Raw genomic sequence first — 23,676 nt, 5'->3', positions numbered from 1 at the left:
GATGCTGCGGGTTTTAAACTGTGGTGCCTATAAGGCAAGCATAAAGCATGTATGAGCAGCGTATTCGGGAGATATCAATGTTATATTGGATATTCATGTGGCAAAATATCCGTCTAAGTGTTGGCTATGGAGATCTGGTTGTAAGGAGGGGGGAGGGAATGATAAAATCATTGATGATAACCTGAATGGATTCATCTAACAGATATTGAGGGGGTTTAGGGGGGTTTGGGCTGTTGGGGGAATCAGTTGTTGAGGGGTTAGTGGGGGGGGGAGGGTGAGGGGGGAAGGGTGGGGGGAATAGGGGGGATAAAAGGGTTATAAGCATAATGTTAAAATAAAAATTAAATTGTTGCATTGTCATGTGCTGGAGCCAATGGCTCGTTGTTATGTTTGAGATGTTATTTCAATAAAAATTCAAAGTAAAAAAAAAAAAATCATTGATGATAAAAGCAATGGATGTGAATGCCCAAATGCGTTGTATTTTTCCAAGGTTACGTTTTGGTTCTGTTAATAATGTTGAATTATCAATAAAAATTGTTTAAACCTAAACTGTGGTGCCTAGTGGCGCGCTGCTGCTTGGCACACAGCCTAAGGTGTTGCACCTTAGTGTGCGCCTTTGTGCAGCAACTTGGAGCAGCGACTGTAGAGTGGGAAGGAGTGGTTTTTTTTTAATTACAAGTAATTGAGTAAACATTTTTGAACAGCAAGTAACTGAATTGGATTTTTAAATTTGTTTTTAGTATTTAAACTTCTTTATAGATTCTATTTTGATTAGAGAAGTTAATTCTTTTGGAGTTTTTGTGATTTTTAAGATGTATTGGTTTAGAGTGTTTTGTTGCAAGTTAGCTTGGGGCTTTTAGGGGGGGTTAGTTTGAATATTTACTCCTGCCAAAATTCTGCGTAAAATTTTGAAATACTGCAAAATTCTGTAAGTCTCTTTAAACAACATTTTTACACCCATCCTTCACTCTCTCGTAGCCCCCCTCCCTGTACAAATATCAGCTATATTTATTTTTCCAGCCCTCCCTTCCTCTCCCTGTACAGATAACATCCATGTTTATTTTTTCTCTCCCTCCCCCTCCCTATACACAGATATTAATCATCTTTTTCCAGTCCCCCAGCAGCAAAGAACCCCATTCTTAACTTCTCGCTGCCGCCGCTCTTGCCAGTACCACTGCTTCTTCAAAATGGTCGCTGAGACATCCTGTGACAGCCTCACAAGATTGCCGCTTGAAATCTTGGTGGCCATTTTGAAGAAGCGGTGGTATCAGCAAGAGAAGTGGCAGTGGGCAGGAAAGAGGTTCTTTTCTGCCCCTGAAGAAGTCACTAGACCACCAGGGCGTGTTAAGGTAGGCCCAGGGAGGGCACACCGAAACTCGGAAGATGAGGCAGCCAGCCGACCTTTACCACGGTCCCTGTTCCAGCGGTACTGCACTGCACTGTGGGAATGGGGACCGTGGTATAGATTCTGCAAAAAAAAAAGTAAAATTTGCGCATCTGCGCAAATTCTGCACTGCACTGTCGTGCAGAATTCTGGCAGGAGTAAATATTGGATGCTTGGATTAATCTAGGTAGATCTAGAGGCCACAAACAGAATGTGTTAAGACGTCTCAATAGGATAATTTAATCGTATGTTCCACTCTCCCCATATGTATACCTGAAGTTTTATACAGGAAACATTCTTTTTGATGGAAGAAATCTAGGAGCCATAAAACTCTTACTCCAGTTTTACCAGAACCTTGAAAGCATTTTGTGCATGAGAATATTGTTACGGAACGTACTTTTAATGCTCATTCTGTTTGTAATAGGACCCAGATAATTAATGATCCGATCAGAGATTCTAGGGTGGGCCTGGTGTTTACAACTGAGACTTGAATTCCTGATTCAGCCTCCTCATTTCTATTAAATATATTACCATTAGGATATGAGGCTATACATTCACATAGGCAGGATAAAAGGGGTGAGGTTTTGGTTCTGATATATAGTGACTTCTATCATTTTAAATTAGTGGAAAATATGGGGAGGACAAATATGGTATGTTAATATATAGATAAAGATTAAAAGGGCTCATTGGCTTTTAAAGAGGCAGTAAAATTGAAATCTCGTTGATTGTCACGCACCAATCGGCTTCTATATTCCATGTGCGTGCTTATGCGGAGTCTTTCCTGCAGAGGAGCAGTCTTGAACCATGCATATAAGTGAATCTTGCACTTATCAGTTGTGCGTTAAACCAAAGTTTGTCCCCATAGAAATTGATGGTGCCAAAAACGGGACCGAAGTACGGCATGCAGTTAAACAGAGCATGCGCTTATCCGACGTGCACTTAAATGGAGTGCACTGTACTTGCTTAACTTATATTGTGTGTATTTGTAAGAGGGATATACACAGGGTGGGACAATGGGGGGCTCCCATTTATATGCATAGTTTACAGAATACTGTAAGTTACACCTATTCTAGCAGCACTTAGGTATGCACACTTAAACTAGCTCTTTGTATGACATAAGTGCAAGCACATAAATGTGATACTTGACTGTTTATAGTTCTTTGTTTCGTGCAGAGTTTGATTGGTTTGTTATTTTGTATTTTTTTAATGTATGCTCTTTTATGTAAACAACCTAGTGATAGGTGGGGTATAAATTTCTTAAATAAATCAAATAAAAATAGCCAGTTATGCTAGTATCCTATAATGGAACCTAAGCACTTCTAGGGCAATGCCATTTTGTGCTCATTTTGTTTTGACCTGAGGAAGGGAGTGTTATCTTCTGAAAGCTCATCAAAAATGTATTGTTATTTAAATAAAAAGGTATAATTTTCTGCGTTTTATTTTGTTAATATTTCTGTATCCAAATAGGCTTAAGTGGCAACCACACATTCCTTGTCAGCAACAGCAGATGAATCCATTAACTGATGGGTTGTATCCGCCTACCAGCAGGTGGAGATAGAGAACACTGAAAGAACATGGTGTTCCTGGACGCCCAGCCCCCTCTGCCTTCAGTATATTTCTATCTCCCAGCAGGTGTGGACATTGCTTTCTCAGCTCCTGGATTTCTGCCTGGGGTGGCTCCTGTGCTTTGCCAGTAGAGTAGGGGGTGTTGTGGCTGATGGTGCCCACTTTAAAGGCATACTTGGTTTTCCCTCTCCCTGCCTTACCCCATTCCCCCTCCTCCCGGAGTTCCTCTGTGGCTGCCTGCCTCTAAATTTCCTCACAGTAAAAAAAAAAAAAGAAAGAAAGAGGCTTTCTCCAGAACTCCTGGTTCGGTGCAGCTTGACCGCAAATCGTTTGACTTGGTCTCCTGAGGCGAGAGTGGTGCCCAGCTCCTCCGGGGAGGTTCCCGCTGACAGCGCTCTGTGCGGGGTAAGTTTTGGCGAGGAGGCGCCATTTTGTTTTCTGTATTTGATGGCTGCTGAAGGGGTTAAGCGCTGCTCCCTCTGTGGGAAACACAGATCAGCAGCGGGGCTTTGCAGCTCATACTGCCTAGATGTTAATGTTGGCACGAGCATAGCAGGCGGTGAGTCTTCCCACCTGACGGAGTTGGGATTGGGCGCCATCTTGGAGGTGCCGCGTGACTCGACCCTCGTGGTTGTGGAGGGTTCTGAGTAAAGGGGAACGCCTCGTTTTGAGGTTTCTAGAGGCGCTATTGCCTCCGCTTAACCCAATGTGGGGGCGGTTGTACAGGGTGAGTTTTTCTCCTCTGAATTTGTGCTGCTGATGTATAAGGCTTTTATGTTAAAAAGAGCATTGTCTGAGGCTCCTGACAATTCCTTTCGGACTGGGTTGCCTCCAGTTCTTGATAGCCCAGTGTCTGCTGGAGACTTTATTTCTTCCCCCGAGCCTTGGGCTGACGCTAAGCGTAGACGAGTGAATACCCCATCTGAGGGGGACTCTTCACCCTGTTCTCCCCCGTGGTCTAGTTTCGGGGAGTCTGAGGTGTCGGGCAGGCCATCACGGACTGATTATCCAGATGAGGGTGGCTTATTTCAGCTCAATGGTCTGACCCTGATGGTCCCTTGAATGTGGCCAGGGCTATGTGTCACCTTTACCCTCTGAGTGAAAGTCAGTTGGCCTTTTTTGGGATGTCTAAAGTGGATTCGTTAGTCATGGCTGTGACTAAAATACTACTCTCCCAGTGGAGGGAGGGGTCGCTTTGAAAGATATGCAGGACCGGCGGCTGGAATCTGCACTGAAGTGGTCCTTTGAAATCTCGGGTCTTTCCTTTATGATCTGGTCAGCACTTCGGCTAAGCAGATATCGGTGGCGGTTGCTGCCTGCCGCCTTCTTTGGCTCCGGCATTGGGCGGCTGACATGGCCTCTAAACAAAGGCTGGTGAGGTTACCCTTTGGGGGCCTTCTTTTATTTGGGGAGGATTTGGAGAAGATTGTTAAGGACCTAGGGGACTCTAGTCCCAATGTTTTCCTGAGGATAGGCTGAGGCCTTCTTCCAAAAGTCCTTCTTTTCCCTCCTCTTCCAGGCCATGTTTTCGCTAAGCTCGCGGGTATAGCCCGGGGTGCTCTGCGGGGTTTGGGCAACGTACCCGTTTCCAGCAGAGGAACTCCTTGCGTTCGGACAAATGTGCTGCGGCGTTTAGGCAATGCCCAGGAGTTCAGGGGCGTCCTCCACAATGATGGGGCGCCGGTCCACTTGTCTGTTCCCGCAGTAGGGGATCGTCTCTTCATCTTTTTTGAGGAGTGGACCAAGATTACTTTGGATCAGTGGGTCCTGGACCTGATCAGAGAAGGTTACCGACTAGAATTCGCTGCCCTGGTGGGAGACGCGTTTTTGGAATCCCGATGTGGTGGTAAGCGAGACCTTGCAGGTGTTGCTGAAGCTTGGAGCGGTGGTTCCGTTTCCTCCCGCCGAACGCGGCTGCGGTTGCTACTCCATCTATTTTGTGGTGACTCGAAAAGGCGGGTTGTTCAGATCTATCCTCGATTTACGCAGAGTAACGAGGCCTTAAGAGTGCGACACTTCCGCATGGAAACCCTGCACTCCGTCATTGCGGCGGTACAGCCAGTAGAGTTTCTCATGTCTGTGGACCTCAAGGAAGCATATTTGCGTATTCCCATCTGGCCGCCGTATTAGCGGTTTCTCCGGTTTGCGATATTGAGCCAACATTTCCAGTTTCGCGTCTTGCCTTTCGGCTTGGCAACTGCCCCTCAGATTTTTTCCAAGGTGATGGTAGTGGTGGTTGTCATTCTCAGGCGAGAGGGTATCAGAGTTCACCCTTATCTCGACGACTGGCTCATCAGAGCGGATTCGGCTGTCTAAAGCCGACTTTCTACAGCCAGAGTTGTTACAGTTCTTCAGACTCTGGGCTGGGTAGTCAATATGCCCAAAAGTCACCTGACCCCCTCTCAGTCTCTCGAGTATGTGGGGGTTTGGTTCGACACGGCTTCAGGGTGCGTTTTTCTTCCCGACAACAGGCGTCTCAAGCTTCAGAATCAGGTCCGCCTGCGGATGCCTCGCCCTCGAGCTTGGGACTTTGTTCAGCTCCTGGGATTGATGACGGCCACCATAGAAGTGGTTCCCTGGGCGAGAGCGCACATGAGGCCGCTGCAGCTTGCTCTGTTTCAGCAATGGTCTCCGATTTCCCAGGAATACCAACGCAGCCTAAGGTGGCTTCCTGCCGTCCGTCGCAGTATAGATTGGTGGCTTTCCGACAGCATGCTGCAGCAGGGGATGCCACTGGCTCTTCCGTTTTGGTGTGGGGTGATAACGGTTGCCAGCCTTTCAGGCTGGGGAGCTCATTGCCGGGGATGCTAAGCTCAGGGTCTGTGGTCCACCATGGAAGCGGGTTGGTCCATCAATCGCTTGGAACTGAGAGCGACATTCCAGGCTTCCACAGGACGCTGAAGGGTCTTCCTGTCTGAGTTCTGTCGGACAACATGACAGCAGTGGCCTACATCTGTCGTCAGGGCGGCACTCAGTGCAGGGCCCTGGCTGCGGAGGCGTCTCAGATCTACGACTGGGCCGAGCGCTACCTAGAGCTGCTGTCCGTGGCTCACATAGCCGGTCAGAGCAACGTACGAGTTGATTTCCACAGCAGACATCAAATTGACCCGGCGGAATGGGAACTGGCAGAAGAAGTTTTTCTTCAGATCTGTGCCAAATGGGGGACTCCAGACTTGGTCCTCATGGCGTCAAGCGTAAACGCCAAAGTCCCTCGCTTTTTCAGCAGAAGGAGAGATCCTCGCTCGGCGGGGTTGGATACCCTGGGTCAACCTTGGCCCTCGGGACTCCTGTATGTGTTCCCTCCTTGGCCCTTGATAGGGCGAGTGCTACTTCGGATTCACCTGCACCGAGGATTGGTGATTCTCATTGCTCCGGATCGACCAAGGCGTCCTTGGTATGCGGATCCCCGGCGGATGCTGGTGGACGCGCCTCTTCCTTTGCCTCGGGTTCCGAACTTGTTAGTTCAGGGTCCGGTGACTATGGAAGATCCTTGCCGCTTTGGTCTTACGGCCTGGCTCTTGAGAGGGCGCAATTGAGGGACAAGGGCTATTCTAATAAGGTTATTGCCATGCTCCTGCAGGCTTGCACACGGTCTACCTGCTCGGATCTGGCGCACTTGTGAGGCGTGGTGTACTCCAAAGGCTATCTCGCTGACTCTGGCGACAGTCTGGACTTTTTGCAGGACAGGCTACAAAAGGGCCTGGCCTACAATTCCCTTCAAGTTCAAGTGGCAGCGTTGGCCTGCTTCCGGGGGAAAGTCTCCAGCTTTTCCCTTGCTGCTCATCCGGATATTGTCAGATTTCTCAGAGGGGTGCTTCGTCTCCGTTGCGGTCGCCCTGTCTGGCTTGGAACCTGGGGCTTCTGTTGAAGGCACTCCAGCGATCTCCTTTTGAGCCTCTTAAATGGGCTTCTGAGAAGGATGTGACTCTCAAGACAGTTTTGTTTTGGTGGCAAAGACGTCGGCAAGAAGAGTGTCTGAGCTTCAGGCTCTTTCCTGTCAGGATCCTTTTCTACAGTTCTCGGAATCTGGAGTAACTGTTCATATGGTGCCTTCCTTTCTACCTAAGGTGGTTTCAGCTTTTCACCTGAACCAGCCCATTTTTTCTTCCTTACTTTTGTAAGGAGGAGTTTCCGGACTCCTTTGGGCAATTGCGCCTTTTGGATGTCCGCAGGGCTCTGTGGCAGTTTCTGCAGATGTCAAATGAGTTTGGGAAGTCTGATCATTTTGTCTGCTTATCTGCTTTCAGGACAGTCGCCGCCTGAAGCGTTTAAAGCGCACTCTACGAGGGCATTGTTCTCTTCATGGGGTGAAACAGGTGTCTTTTCTCTTCTAAAGATCTGTCGTGCAGCTTCCTGGACTTCTCAGCTCTCTTTTGTGCGGCATTACAGGCTGGATGTGGCAGCGCAGCAGGATGCGCATTTTGGAGCGCAAGTGCTTGCTCGCAGAGTCGCCTATTCCCACCCTACTTAGTGCTTTGGTACATCCCATCAGTTAATGGATTCATCTCCTGTTGATGACAAGGAAGGGAAAATTAGGTTCTTACCTTGATAATTTTCTTTCCTTTAGTCACAGCAGATGAATCCATGATCCCTCCCTGTCTGACTTTAGTTTTTGTGCAGATGTTGCATACAGACATTGTGCCTCATCAGAGGTACTTGAAGATAAGCTATCAGAGTTACTACATGCTGTTTTTGTTGCAGGAGGTTGATAACGTCCCTCCTTTGTTTGGTTATTGCTCCTGTTCAGGGGAGTTTGTTCTCTGTGAGGAAAGTTTGTTATTTTGCCTTTCTTATTCTCTCTGCTTTGGAAAGTTCATATACTGAAGGTAGACGGGGCTGGGCGTCCAGGAACACCATGTGCTTTCAGTGTTCTCTATCTGCACCTGCTGGTAGGCGGATACAACCCATCAGTTAATGGATTCATCTGCTGTGACTAATCATAGTAAGAAGGGACAATTAGGTTCTTACCGTGATAATTTTCTTTCCCTTAGTCACAGCAGATGAATATAAAAGTTAAAAGAACACATATATCACTTTTTATAGCTAAATAGAATATGCTCTGGCCATGCCTTTTCAAATATGTAGTTAACATCAATTTGACTGAAAGAAATATAAATGTTTTTTTTTCTTTCTAAAGGATGGGGACTTCCTTTCGTCATTTCTTACATTTTGTAATCGCAATTCGTCAGAATTAAGCAGTTCAATTCAAGAGGAACATGAAGTAAGTATTGTGCTGCACTGCAGGCTACTTTTGGTAGATTAGGGGGTGTTATACATATATTTCTCTCTAGGTTATGTCTTGCCTTTTTTTTTTTATAACAGTGCCTATAGGACTTCATGATGCAGACTCCCTTAGCTGCCCAGATGAACTATTACCTAGAGATATTCATGTCATCATATTTAAAAATTATAATCAGGTGATACTCAACCTGCAACAGTCAGCAGTTTTAAAGCTGCTGATACCCGCAGGCTGAATTAGACCTGGATATTCAATGCTGAGCAATGTCTTGGCTCTGGCATTGAATATCCAGCTTTTCTTTTATAGACGTCAGCCGAATTTTGGTTTTAGCTTTGGCATCGAAACCAACCCGAAACTGGTGTTCAGTCTTGTTTTGATTTTAGCTCCTGGGTCAGAATGGCTGTATGGGGCATACACAGTTACACTCTTTTGGGGTGTAATTGGGAACATAATGCTTAATATAGATTACAGAAAAATGTGACACCGCCATATTTTGGTGTTAGATAGTGTAGTTTCTGGAAAGTAATTGTGTTCCCATTGTCTTTAGACCTGAATTCATAATGCCTAAATAATAACAGAACTTACTTCACATCCAAAGGTATTATAAAAATAGATTGCTTATTTATTCACAGTAGTAGAAATAACAATGAAAGAGATGCAAGCATGACACAGATGTTCTTATCATAGAAACGACTCAGAGAAAACACACATAATTCCCTAAACTAGGCCTCAATACAGCCAGCTAACCCCCGTTAACAGTATACAAAATTTACATGGCAGATATACAACCTGGATAGTGATGGCACGTGTCCGGCAGGTGGCAGAGCGATTCTCATGCAGGTTGGTCAGATAGCAGAGCAGGGCTGCCCTTCAGATGGAAATCAAACAGCCCTATGTCTTAGTTTTCAGCTCTCTTTATGGTGAAAGCACAAGCTTTAAGTAGTGTGCAGTGACATCCATCTTGGCCTTGTTGTTGAGGTCCTGTACGTTTATCCCCTCATTCTCATTTGTCCCGGCCATTGGGACTCGGGGAATTTTATTATTGTCCCACTTTTTGGCATTCCTGAGGGGAACTTAACCATAAGATCACTGTTTCAGTAAACAATATGCTTTTCTCGGGTGAAAACGAGCCTTAAAGTCTGCAACCACAAGTTTGTGAATTCCCCTTATGGCAAGGTATGAGGTGATAATGTGGTTGTTATTCTTCTTGTCCACCAACAGCCTTAGTAATGTTTTGCATTGGCCTTGCAAGTCTGAAGCCTGACAAACAACAGGTCTTGGCAGTGAAAGATGAAGTAACCAGAGTCTGTACATGTAAAGTCAGGTTGGCAATGCTGGAAGGAGCTGGGTATTATAATCTTATATGACTTTGTTATATGGTGGCATGTAGTGCTGCTTATAGGGCTGGATTCTATATATGGCGACTAAAATCGAGATGCAGTTGATTTACGTGCCTAGTGGTATTCTATAAGCCGCATCTACATTCAGATGCAGTTTATAAGATAGTTCATAGGTGGATGCGCCTAGATTTAGTGAAAAGCTGGTGTAAATGCCTGTGCGTAAATTTAGGCAAACTGCCCCGAATTGTATAACCACACACGTAGATTTGATTGATGACCCTGACGTGCCCACACTCCTCCCATTGCCGTGTACTCTTTTTAGCTACACATGCTGGAATTTACTTGAATCTCTTTTTAGAATACACCTAGAAAGATATACTACTACTACTACTCCTACTAATAGCATTTATATAGCGCTACCAGACGCACGCAGCATTAATTCCAGTTATTACTAATTAGTGTTGATAATTGGTCATCAGCCAATTGTCAAAACTAATAGGCTTGTTAACTAATTGAGTAGTGCGTGTAAATTGGTGATGCTTGCAACCTGGGGTGCCATATATTGAATCCGGGGGATAGTTCTTTTTGCTCCTATATTCTCCCCCTTAGGGTACAGCTCTAACAGGAGCTGAGCAGCTCGAAACACTAGCTGACAAACAGTAGTGTGCATTTACTCACAATAAATGTCATTAACAATGTTTCACAAGTTGATGAAACTTAAAGCTAAGAATGACAACCAGGGCCGGTCTTAGCAAGTGCGGGGCCCTATGCAGACCAATTTGGTGGGGCCCCACCCCATTGATAAGATTATTCCATTTTTAGAAATTTTTTTTATTTATGAAATTTCAAATAAAGACAAATGGCGCTAAACTTGTACAAAAAAACTGATTGAAATAATAAGCAAAATACTATCATGAAACCATAAACAGCACTAATTCCAAGGACAGGACGAGCTACAACTTTATGCGTGGCGTGGAAAGCCAACTGTAATTACACCGGTCTCTAAAACAGCAGTGCACAACCTAGTGAAAAAAAAAACCCCAAAAAACAAAAATGGCTGCAAACTATACGCTAGCAGAATACTGCACCTTCCTTGATCACACCTGAAAAACACATGAAGGCAAAATACTGAACTGGAAAGTAACCTCAAGAAGTCAGAATCAGCATGCAGCAATACTACAAAAATTGAAACTTACATGAAAAATATCACAGATGCACATTTCCAAAAACTGACATATTCCAATTAATAAATCCTGAATAAAATAGTTTTTTCTACCTTTGTTGTCTGGTGACTTTGGTTTTCTGATCATGCTGGCTTAGTAGCCGATTGTGCTGCTATCTGTCCTCTTAACTCCGTTTCCAGGGCTTCCTTTCCATTTATTTCTTTACTTTCCGTCTTTCTTCTTCATTTCTTGCCCTACATCCGTAAGTAAAAGCTGGGTCCTCCGCAGACTTGACAGTCCAGTGGATCCAGCTTCTGCCTATTTTCTATATCCATGTGCACTTTTCTCCTCTCTTCCTTTTCCCTCACCTCATCTCCTTCCTCACTCTTCCCTCGCCTCCATCCATGTCCAGCATTTCTTCTCTCTCCTCCATCCACCCATGTCCAGCGACCCTCCTGTCCCCCCTGCCATCCATCTATGTCCAGCAACCCCCCTCCCCTGCCATCCACCCATATCCAGCGACCCTCCTGTCCTCCCTGCCATCCACCTATGTCCAGAAACCCCTCTCCCCTGCCATCCCCTGCCATCCACCTATGTGCAGAAACCCCCTCCCCTGCCATCCACCCATGTCCAGCAACCCTCCTGTCCTCCCTGCCATCCACCTATGTCCAGAAACCCCCCTCCCCTGCCATCCACCCATGTCCAGCGACCCTCCTGTCCCCCCTGCCATCCTCTTCTCCCCCCCAACCAAGGAAGGATAATTTTTCTTTTAAATTTACCCTCCATCGCCGGAATCCAGCACAGCAGCGTCAGTGAAAGCGCTCCTCCCCTCCCGAGTTCCCCTGACGTCTCTAGCAGAACAGAAGCTCTTCCTGATTTGTTCATTCTCATGAGAACGATTTTAAAAATCTGCTCACGCATATGTGACCTTTTATAAAATACTGACTGGCTTAAATGTATGTCCTTGTCATGTATATGCCTTGGTACTTTGCTGGTAGGCATAGCCAGGGGGCTAAGTCTGGACAGAGCTCATGCATTGACTATAAAATAGCTAATCAATACAGTACAGTCTCGATTATCCAACATAAATGGGGCTGACCCGTTGTCGGATAAGTAAAAAGTCAGATAATATGGAAAACATAGTAATATAGTAGATGACGGCAGAAAAAGACCTGCACAGTCCATCCAGTCTGCCCAACAAGATAAACTCATATGTGCCACTTTTTGTGTTTACCTTACTTTGATTTGTACCTGTTTTTTTCAGGGCACAGACCGATGCATAAACCCCCTCAAACAATGCATAAACAAAGGCATAGAGTTCCAGATGTTCAAAACTTGTATATTAACAATACTATAGTACACTGCAGCATGATTTGGAGTGCCAAAACATAATTACTGTACATGTGCTTGTTCTAAAACAAAGATTTTTAGTAGAAATAAACTCAATGACATCACTGGAGGGGGGGGGGTGTCTGTCGGATATGCCGGATGGTCGGATAATCAATACTGATAATCAATACGAATCGGAGAAACTTTTTCTTCACCCAACGTGTAATTAGACTCTGGAATTCATTGCCGGAGAACGTGGTACGGGCGGTTAGCTTGACGGAGTTTAAAAAGGGGTTAGATAGATTCCTAAAGGACAAGTCCATAGACCGCTATTAAATGGACTGGAAAAATTTCTCATTTTTAGGTATAACTTGTCTGGAATGTTTTTACGTTTGGGGAGCGTGCCAGGTGCCCTTGACCTGGATTGGCCACTGTCGGTGACAGGATGCTGGGCTAGATGGACCTTTGGTCTTTCCCAGTATGGCACTACTTATGTACTTATGTATGTGTATACATTTACACTCATTCTTGAGCAGGTGTAAATGATACAAATGCCTATGACGGGTATTCTCGAACGAACATCCAAATTAGAATAGAGACGTCCAAAACAGAGACTTTGTGGCTTTGGATCAGAAGGTGAAGCATCTAGGTGCGTAGGCGGTGTTCTCATCGATCCTTCCTGTTGAAGGTAAAGGTCGAATGAGAGAAGCTCGCATCTTGGAGATACAGTGGGGGAAATAAGTATTTGATCCCTTGCTGATTTTGTAAGTTTGCCCACTGACAAAGACATGAGCAGCCCATAATTGAAGGGTAGGTTATTGGTAACAGTGAGAGATAGCACATCACAAATTAAATCCGGAAAATCACATTGTGGAAAGTATATGAATTTATTTGCATTCTGCAGAGGGAAATAAGTATTTGATCCCCCACCAACCAGTAAGAGATCTGGCCCCTACAGACCAGGTAGATGCTCCAAATCAACTCGTTACCTGCATGACAGACAGCTGTCGGCAATGGTCACCTGTATGAAAGACACCTGTCCACAGACTCGGTGAATCAGTCAGACTCTAACCTCTACAAAATGGCCAAGAGCAAGGAGCTGTCTAAGGATGTCAGGGACAAGATCATACACCTGCACAAGGCTGGAATGGGCTACAAAACCATCAGTAAGACGCTGGGCGAGAAGGAGACAACTGTTGGTGCCATAGTAAGAAAATGGAAGAAGTACAAAATGACTGTCAATCGACAAAGATCTGGGGCTCCACGCAAAATCTCACCTCGTGGGGTATCCTTGATCATGAGGAAGGTTAGAAATCAGCCTACAACTACAAGGGGGGAACTTGTCAATGATCTCAAGGCAGCTGGGACCACTGTCACCACGAAAACCATTGGTAACACATTACGACATAACGGATTGCAATCCTGCAGTGCCCGCAAGGTCCCCCTGCTCCGGAAGGCTCATGTGACGGCCCGTCTGAAGTTTGCCAGTGAACACCTGGATGATGCCGAGAGTGATTGGGAGAAGGTGCTGTGGTCAGATGAGACAAAAATTGAGCTCTTTGGCATGAACTCAACTCGCCGTGTTTGGAGGAAGAGAAATGCTGCCTATGACCCAAAGAACACCGTCCCCACTGTCAAGCATGGAGGTGGAAATGTTATGTTTTGGGGGTGTTTCTCTGCTAAGGGCACAGGACTACTTCACCGCATCAATGGGAGAATGGATGGGGCCATATACCGTACAATTCTGAGTGACAACCTCCTTCCCTCCGCCAGGGCCTTAAAAATGGGTCGTGGCTGGGTCTTCCAGCACGACAATGACCCAAAACATACAGCCAAGGCAACAAAGGAGTGGCTCAGGAAGAAGCACATTAGGGTCATGGAGTGGCCTAGCCAGTCACCAGACCTTAATCCCATTGAAAACTTATGGAGGGAGCTGAAGCTGCGAGTTGCCAAGCGACAGCCCAGAACTCTTAATGATTTAGAGATGATCTGCAAAGAGGAGTGGACCAAAATTCCTCCTGACATGTGTGCAAACCTCATCATCAACTACAGAAGACGTCTGACCGCTGTGCTTGCCAACAAGGGTTTTGCCACCAAGTATTAGGTCTTGTTTGCCAGAGGGATTAAATACTTATTTCCCTCTGCAGAATGCAAATAAATTCATATACTTTCCACAATGTGATTTTCCGGATTTAATTTGTGATGTGCTATCTCTCACTGTTACCAATAACCTACCCTTCAATTATGGGCTGCTCATGTCTTTGTCAGTGGGCAAACTTACAAAATCAGCAAGGGATCAAATACTTATTTCCCCCACTGTAAATGCGTTGCTGCGTGGTTGGTGCCGGCGAGAGTGCTTTGGTTACGTAGACCAAGGGATGATTTTCCAAGAGGTACTGAGAGGTGATGGTGTCCATCTGACAAGGAAGGGAAGGAGTGTCTTCAGCAACAGGCTGGCTAAAGTACTAAAGAGGGCTTTAAACTAAAATTGATGGGGATGGGTATAAAAGGCCACAAAGCCATAACTAACCCCAAGGAAGGCAGGACATCTAATGCCTCTATAGAAGTGATTAAAAAGAGTAAAATCTGGAGAGCCTTGTATACCAATGCCCATAGTTTGGAAAACAAACTTCTAGAAGTTGAGGCTACAATGATGGAAACGGACTTGGATTTAGTGGCGGTCACGGAGACGTTTTTCACGGAGAACCATGACTGGGATGTTGCTATACCTGGCTAGTTATTTATTTATTTTAGCACATTTATATCCCACTTTTTCCCACAGTTTTGCAGGCACAAAGTGGCTTACAATATACTGATGAGGCTAACGCCAGATCAGTTGTTATACAAATACAATCAAATTAAATAGGATAGAAGGAACAGGGTAAAAAAGAAAAAAGGGAAAGATTAAAGAGTCTAAAATGGTCCACGGAGAAATTATTAGGAAGTAATTTAGGTTATACGTTGAAACCATAGAGAAGACTGTCTGAGATAGGCTGGACCTAGGTAGTATCCCATTGCTGAGACAGCTCTCGTTAGCTGAACAGCTCTCGGCAAGGCGGTCCATAAGTGGGTGGAGGTGAAGTGGAAAGCAGCCCCTATGATGAGTGGTGAAGTGATCCGTTCACTCTATGGTGTTCAGACGCAAAAACTAAGTGGTCCCAAAGGTGCTGCTCAACAGGTGGAGATTGGGTCAGGAAACTAAAGTGATCATTTGGCAGGCTGGGTGGAAAGATGCTCAGACGGAGTATGGCAGTAGGAGACCCGGAGAGCAGAAGAAGTCAGCAGCCTGGAGGAACAAGAAGATGTCCGCAGTCGTTGGCCAAAACGAGCATCCTGCAGAGCTGGAAAAGCAAGAGCGCCAGGCAGCAGCGACCACAGCACCGACAACGTGTGCCATCGCACCAGATCCACGGGGAAGGGGACACTGGAGGCCAACGGAGGCCCTCAACAGCTGGAGGTCGACAACGCCGGGAGACAACTCGCCAGGCCACACAGCTGAGCGGCTCACAATGTAGGTGGGGCCCAGGATGTGAATGGACCCGACGGCAACACCTCAGAAGAACAGGGGGAAGCCGCTGTTCGTACTCCGGCACCTGCAACTATACCGGTGAAGCAAACAGGCTTTCGGCCGGTACTGATACGCCGGTGATGACGGCTAGTTGCTCCCTGGAATAACACGCTCCGAAACTGGTTAAAAGATGAAATACAGGGCTCCGCAGTACCTAAGGAAGCCGGTAAGAACAAAATCGGGCCAATTCACTGTCAAACAACGGGCGAGCTCCGAGATGGTATCAGGAGCTAACGGTTCTTAAGCCTGTTAATCTAATTAATATAATATTATAATCTATTCAGGAAGGACAGAGTAGGAAAAAAGGGTGGAGGTGTGGCATTATATGCTAAGAATGATATCCAAGTGACAGAACTGCAGGACATGTGGGGTAAGGAGGAAGCGCTGTGGGTTAAACTGGAAAGAGGGAAAGGAAAATGTATCTATATCGGAGTGATATACAGACCTCCCTCACAGTCGGAGGAAATGGACAGGGACTTAATTTTGTCCTAAATTTTTAAGGCTTGTTGCTTAATCAATTTAATTAGCACTGGGAAACCTCTCTTTCTGTCTTTCTTGCTTTCTTTCTGTTCCTGCCAAGCTCTGATAAAGGGGAGGGGCATTTTTACATAGCTGAAACTGCTAGAATTATTGGCAATATCTAGATTTATTCAAAAGGAAAGTTATTAATATCTAGGGTAGTTTTAAAAGTTTAATAAACTGTAAGGTCCTTGATCAGACACTACCATTTGGGTCCATTAAGCTAGAGAATTCCCTTGATAGCAGCACTTCGCTGACACTTAGGGACTTAAAATCCCACCCACCCCAGGGTTTTCCACACATTTATAGACAAACCAAACCTCATTAACTTTACTCCTCAGTCATACACAGGCAGTCTTGCAGGCTGATACTCCAACATAGTACACCTGTTCATACCCATTTCAACCAATCAGGATGACTTTTATTCTCTGCAATAATTGTGCTGCTTTAGTTTCAAGGCAAATCATCTGGAAACTTAAAGCTTGTCCTATCTGTCTTCAGCTATCTACTTTAAAAAAAGAGCTCTATAAAGTAATGCAAGAATTAGATACAATTAAACCAACTTATAGGACTGTGCAGAATCATAACTTCTCACCACTGCCTCAGAGAATAAAACCACAAAGGAACAGATGGCTCACAGTAGGCTCAGGCAGAATTCGTCATGTGACACAGAAGCATCCACCCGCACAAGTGTTGCCACTACAAAATTCTTTTGCTCCACTACAGCACTGTGATGTTCCTGAAACTAAAATTGAAGCAGAAAAAAAGAAAAAGCAAGGAAGAGGGAACAAAAAGAGGAGAAGGTACCCAAAGACAAAAGACACTCACAAATCACTAAACCCAAAACACATACTAGGAAATGTAGTTGGAAAGCGATGACCACAAATGCTCACAGTCTAAGCAATAAAATTCATGACCTTCAAGCCCTGATGTTGGAGACTGACTTGGACATAGTTGCAGTCACAGAGACATGGCTCCATGGTTCCCATGAATGGGATGTAAACATACCAGGCTATAATCTTTTTAGGAAGGATAGAGAGGGACGTAAAGGTGGAGGAGTAGCTCTGTATGTGAGAGATGATATCGCAGCAACTGAAATGACAGGGAAGTGGGGAAAGGAAGAAGCAATATGGATCACCTTAAAAAGAGAGGATAGAACCTTGGTCCACGTGGGTGTTGTCTATAGACCCCCGACACAATTGGAAGAACTAGATAAAGATCTGATCACTGATATTCAAAAGTTGGGGAAGAAAAGAGAGGTGCTGCTGTTGGGAGATTTTAATCTGCCAGATGTAGATTGGAAGGTTCCGTCTGCAAAATCGGAAAGAAGTAGAGAGCTTGTGGATGCTTTCCAAAGTGCTCTGCTCAGACAAATGGTGAACGAACCCACGAGGGAGGGAGCCACATTGGATCTGGTGCTCACGAATGGGGATAGTGTGTCAAATGTCCGAGTGGCTGCACACCTGGGAAACAGTGACCATCAAACGGTTTGTTTTGATGTAACGGCTCATGTGGATGGCGGCCACTCTAAACTCAAAGTCCTGGATTTCAAGCGAGTTGACTTTAACAAAATGGAAGAATACCTGAGGAAGGAGCTGATGGGCTGGGAGGACATACGAGAAGTGGAAGGACAGTGGTCCAGGCTAAAAGAAGTAATAAACAGGGCCACAGACCTTTATGTAAGGAGGGTAAATAAAAGCAAGAGAAAAAGGAAACCGATATGGTTTTCAAAGCAAGTGGCTGAGAAAATAAAGGCTAAAGAGTTAGCGTTCCAGAAATACAAAAAATCTCAAGTAGAGGAACACGGGGAGGAATACTGGATGAAACTGAAAGAAGCCAAGAGAGAGGTACGTCTGGCGAAGGCGCAAGCGGAAGAACAAATGGCTAGAAATGTACGGAGGGGAGACAAAAACTTCTTCAGGTATATTAGTGAAAGGAGAAAGACTAAAAAGGGGATTGTGAGACTAAAAGATACAGCAAAACGCTATGTAGAAAATGATGAAGAAAAAGCCAATTTGCTAAATAGAAACTTTTGTTCTGTTTTTACTGAAGAAAATCCTGGGGAAGGACCGAGAGGGACTGGCAAAAGTACACCTGAAAACGAAGTGGATAGAGAACCGTTCACGGAAGAGAGTGTATATGAACAACTTGGAAAGCTAAAGGTGGACAAAGCCATGGGGCCGGACGGGATCCACCCCAGAATACTGAGGGAACTCAGAGAGGTTCTGGCGGGTCCTCTTAAAGATTTGTTTAATAAATCCTTGGAGACGGGAGAGGTTCCGAGGGATTGGAGAATGGCGGAGGTGGTCCCTCTTCACAAAAGTGGGGATAGGGAAGAAGCTGGAAACTACAGGCCGGTAAGCCTCACTTCGGTTATTGGAAAAGTAATGGAAGCCATGCTGAAGGAAAGGATAGTGAATTTCCTGGAAGCAAATAAGTTGCAAGATCCGAGACAACATGGTTTCACCAAAGGGAAGTCGTGCCAAACGAATCTCATTCAATTCTTTGACTGGGTGACGGGAGAATTAAATCAAGGACATGCTATGGACGTCATCTACTTAGATTTCAGCAAGGCTTTTGACACGGTTCCCCACAGGAGGCTCTTGAATAAACTAGAAGGGCTGAAGATAGGACCCGAAGTGGTGAACTGGATTAGGAACTGGTTGACGGGCAGACGCCAGAGGGTGGCAGTGAATGGAGTTTGCTCGGAGGAGGGAAAGGTGAGTAGTGGAGTGCCTCAGGGATCGGTGCTGGGGCCCATTCTGTTCAATATATTTGTGAGTGACATTGCCGAAGGGTTACAAGGTAAAGTTTGCCTTTTTGCGGATGACACCAAGATTTGCAACAGAGTGGACACCCCGGAGGGAGTGGAAAACATGAAAAAAGATCTGAAGAAGCTGGAAAAATGGTCTAACATTTGGCAATTAAAATTCAATGCGAAGAAATGCAAAGTGATGCACTTAGGGAGTAGAAATCCAAGGGAGGCTTATGTGTTAGGTGGGGAGAGCCTGATAGACACGGACGGGGAGAGGGATCTTGGGGTGATAGTGTCTGAGGACCTGAAGGCGATGAAACAATGTGACAAGGCGGTGGCCGTAGCGAGAAGGTTGCTAGGCTGTATAGAGAGAGGTGTGACCAGCAGAAAAAAGGAGGTTTTAATGCCCCTGTATAAGACGTTGGTGAGGCCCCACCTGGAGTATTGTGTTCAGTTTTGGAGGCCGTACCTTGCGAAGGATGTTAAAAAAATGGAAGCGGTACAAAGAAAAGCTACGAGGATGGTATGGGAGTTGCGTTCCAAGATGTATGAAGAGAGACTTGCTGACCTGAACATGTATACTCTGGAGGAAAGGAGGAACAGGGGTGATATGATACAGACGTTCAAATATTTGAAAGGTATTAATCCGCAAACGAATCTTTTCCGGAGATGGGAAGGCAGTAGAACGAGAGGACATGAAATGAGATTGAAGGGGGGCAGACTCAGGAAAGATGTCAGGAAGTATTTCTTCACGGAGAGGGTGGTGAACGCTTGGAATGCCCTCCCGCGGGAGGTGGTGGAGATGAAAACGGTAACGGAATTCAAGCATGCGTGGGACAGGCATAAAGGAATCCTGTGCAGAAGGAATGGATCCACAAAAGCTTAGCTGAAATTGGGTGGCGGGGGGAAGAGGGGTTGGTGGTTGAGAGGCTAGGATGGGGGAGGGCAGACTTATACGGGGTCTGTGCCAGAGCCGGTGATGGGAGGCGGGACTGGTGGTTGGGAGGCGGGAAATACTGCTGCACAGACTTATACGGTCTGTGCCCTGAAAGAGACAGGTACAAATCAAGGTAAGGTATACACATATGAGTTTATCGTGGGCAGACTAGATGGACCGTGCAGGTCTTTTTCTGCCGTCATCTACTATGTTACTATGTAATTGAAGATATCTGCAAGATAGCTAGGAAAGGAGAAGTACTACTGATAGGTGACTTCAAAATGCTGGATGTTGATTGGGGTGTCCCGGCTGCGGGGTCGTCTAGAAGCAAAGAGATCTTAGATTCCCTACAGGAAGAATTGTTCCAGCAGTGGGTGACGGAACTGACACGGGATGGAGTTCTGGACCTGGTGCTTACGAATGGAGAGTACGTTTCTGACAACAAGGTGGCGGACCATTTGGCATCTAGTGATCATCGTATGGTATGGTTCAATATTAAAACAGAAGAGAGGGCTCACTCGAGATTGAAGCTCCTGGATTTCAAAGGAACTAACTTTGCCGAGATGGGGGAATTTCTCAAGGAACAGTTAGCGGGATGGGAACAGCTGAAGGATGTAGAACAGCAATGGACAAGACTGAAAGGAGCTACAGTGGGGGAAATAAGTATTTGATCCCTTGCTGATTTTGTAAGTTTGCCCACTGACAAAGACATGAGCAGCCCATAATTGAAGGGTAGGTTATTGGTAACAGTGAGAGATAGCACATCACAAATTAAATCTGGAAAATCACATTGTGGAAAGTATATGAATTTATTTGCATTCTGCAGAGGGAAATAAGTATTTAATCCCTCTGGCAAACAAGACCTAATACTTGGTGGCAAAACCCTTGTTGGCAAGCACAGCGGTCAGACGTCTTCTGTAGTTGATGATGAGGTTTGCACACATGTCAGGAGGAATTTTGGTCCACTCCTCTTTGCAGATCATCTCTAAATCATTAAGAGTTCTGGGCTGTCGCTTGGCAACTCGCAGCTTCAGCTCCCTCCATAAGTTTTCAATGGGATTAAGGTCTGGTGACTGGCTAGGCCACTCCATGACCCTAATGTGCTTCTTCCTGAGCCACTCCTTTGTTGCCTTGGCTGTATGTTTTGGGTCATTGTCGTGCTGGAAGACCCAGCCACGACCCATTTTTAAGGCCCTGGCGGAGGGAAGGAGGTTGTCACTCAGAATTGTACGGTACATGGCCCCATCCATTCTCCCATTGATGCGGTGAAGTAGTCTTGTGCCCTTAGCAGAGAAACACCCCCAAAACATAACATTTCCACCTCCATGCTTGACAGTGGGGACGGTGTTCTTTGGGTCATAGGCAGCATTTCTCTTCCTCCAAACACGGCGAGTTGAGTTCATGCCAAAGAGCTCAATTTTTGTCTCATCTGACCACAGCACCTTCTCCCAATCACTCTCGGCATCATCCAGGTGTTCACTGGCAAACTTCAGACGGGCCATCACATGTGCCTTCCGGAGCAGGGGGACCTTGCGGGCACTGCAGGATTGCAATCCGTTATGTCGTAATGTGTTACCAATGGTTTTCGTGGTGACAGTGGTCCCAGCTGCCTTGAGATCATTGACAAGTTCCCCCCTTGTAGTTGTAGGCTGATTTCTAACCTTCCTCATGATCAAGGATACCCCACGAGGTGAGATTTTGCGTGGAGCCCCAGATCTTTGTCGATTGACAGTCATTTTGTACTTCTTCCATTTTCTTACTATGGCACCAACAGTTGTCTCCTTCTCGCCCAGCGTCTTACTGATGGTTTTGTAGCCCATTCCAGCCTTGTGCAGGTGTATGATCTTGTCCCTGACATCCTTAGACAGCTCCTTGCTCTTGGCCATTTTGTAGAGGTTAGAGTCTGACTGATTCACTGAGTCTGTGGACAGGTGTCTTTCATACAGGTGACCATTGCCGACAGCTGTCTGTCATGCAGGTAACGAGTTGATTTGGAGCATCTACCTGGTCTGTAGGGGCCAGATCTCTTACTGGTTGGTGGGGGATCAAATACTTATTTCCCTCTGCAGAATGCAAATAAATTCATATACTTTCCACAATGTGATTTTCCGGATTTAATTTGTGATGTGCTATCTCTCACTGTTACCAATAACCTACCCTTCAATTATGGGCTGCTCATGTCTTTGTCAGTGGGCAAACTTACAAAATCAGCAAGGGATCAAATACTTATTTCCCCCACTGTATATTAAAGGCAACTAACCTTTTTGTTAGAAAATTACATAAAAGTACGAGGAAAAGAAGGCCTCTCTGGTACTCGAATGTAGTAGCTGAAAAGATAAGGGAAAGGAGGCTAGCCTTTGCATGTTATAAGATGACTCAGAAAGATGAATACCTAAATAAGCGAAGAGAAGCTGGAAAAGCTATCAGGAAAATGAAGCGGCAAATGGAAGAAAAGATAGCTAGTACGGTAAAATTGGGGGACAAAACCTTTTTCAGATATGTAAGTGACAAAAGGAAGTACCATAATAGCATTGTGAGGCTCAAAGCTGAGGGAGAGAAATATGTGGAAGATAAGGATAAAGCTGAACTGCTTAACGATTATTTTAGCTCTATGTTCAAGAATGAAAGACCGGGGGTAGGGCTGCAGAAAACAAAGGTTAAAGGGGATGGATGTGTGGTAGACCAAGACCCGTTTACGGAGGACTGTGCTCATGAGGAGCTTGCCAAATGTAAATTATTAGGTCTGCCTCACCTGTTTGGGCAGCAGCGGAGCCCTGGGCTTTCCACTATCCTGAAGGGAACTGCATATCCCCTCTAGATACCTAATAACCCCAATCCTGTATCTGCTCATGATAGTTCTACACCGTCCAAGCAGTGGTAACCTCCCCAATTAGAAAGGAGCCCAGTATTCAGTAGATAGAGTAATATAGTTTATTAGCATTGATATCTTACCCAAAGGTGGTACAAGCAAGCAGGTATTCATATGGATTGAACTGCAGTTCAGGACTCGTCTATCACCCGCCTTCTCTGGTAGCCTTCCTTCTCTTGTCTCCTTCACTCACTGATCTAATATCCCTCAGACTGCTGCTTATATACCATTTTGCCTTCATTGGTTCCAATGGACCCAGCTGTCTCAACAGGGCTCCTAGCCCTTATCAGTTTAATTAGAACAACTTCACATGTTCTCAATCCCTAAGTCTAAACAAAATCTCTTGAGAGCCCATCTGTGAGATGATTTCACAGGTCATGTTGCCCTCTTCCGCTCCACCCCCTCCCCTTGGTGTGCTTACCCCCCTTGCATCCGACCTTCTAATGACATACATTAGCCCTAACAGCTTTGCTCCTAACTTCTCACAGGTGCCAGTCCCAGGAATGTTTCCAAGAGCAAAAACCCCTTCCCTTGCCAGCTCAGCACTTGCTACAGTGAAATGTAACTGTGTCAAAGGTGATCACTGATTTTCACAAGCTAGCTCTCTTTTGTATCAGAGATGATTTTGATTTTAAGAAGCCTAGCTCTTATTATGAGCCATTGGCCTGTATTTTACTGAGAGCAAGGGCTAGCAAGGCTAACATATTTCTTCATTCCCCTCTTGCCAGGCCCCCCAGGGGGGGCTGGCACACATGACTACTAGTGTGGGTGTGGCCGTCCTTTCCAGAGGGCTCTTAGAGTCCTGTGGGGGGGGGGGAATGTATAGAGATGAGGTGACAGGGGTGCTCTGGCACAATAAGGGACAAGGCCATAGCAAGAGTCAATATGTGGATACATAATTATATGCTGGATGAAATGCAGCGTTGGGATTCCCCTTTTAGCATAGCCAAAAGTAGACAGAGCGATGGGGCCTGATGGGATACACCCGAGGGTGCTTAAGGAACTCT

The 23,676-nt window shown here is 45.7% G+C and overlaps 1 protein-coding gene across 1 annotated transcript in view; it reads left to right on the top strand.

Annotated features, from left to right (window-relative positions):
- CCDC7 (coiled-coil domain containing 7) overlaps positions 1–23,676 on the top strand; it is a 184,681-nt gene that overhangs the window by 10,264 nt on the left and 150,741 nt on the right. Inside the window, exon 3 of the mRNA XM_030200375.1 lies at positions 8,088–8,171. Within this exon, the coding sequence (XP_030056235.1) occupies positions 8,088–8,171 (84 nt within the window). The remainder of the gene's footprint in view (positions 1–8,087; positions 8,172–23,676) is intronic.

Source organism: Microcaecilia unicolor, chromosome 1, assembly GCF_901765095.1.
Source record: "Microcaecilia unicolor chromosome 1, aMicUni1.1, whole genome shotgun sequence".
In the NCBI taxonomy this organism is placed as follows: domain Eukaryota; kingdom Metazoa; phylum Chordata; class Amphibia; order Gymnophiona; family Siphonopidae; genus Microcaecilia; species Microcaecilia unicolor.
Note: the sequence above shows the minus strand (reverse complement) of the source record. Positions and strands in the feature narration are given on the sequence as shown.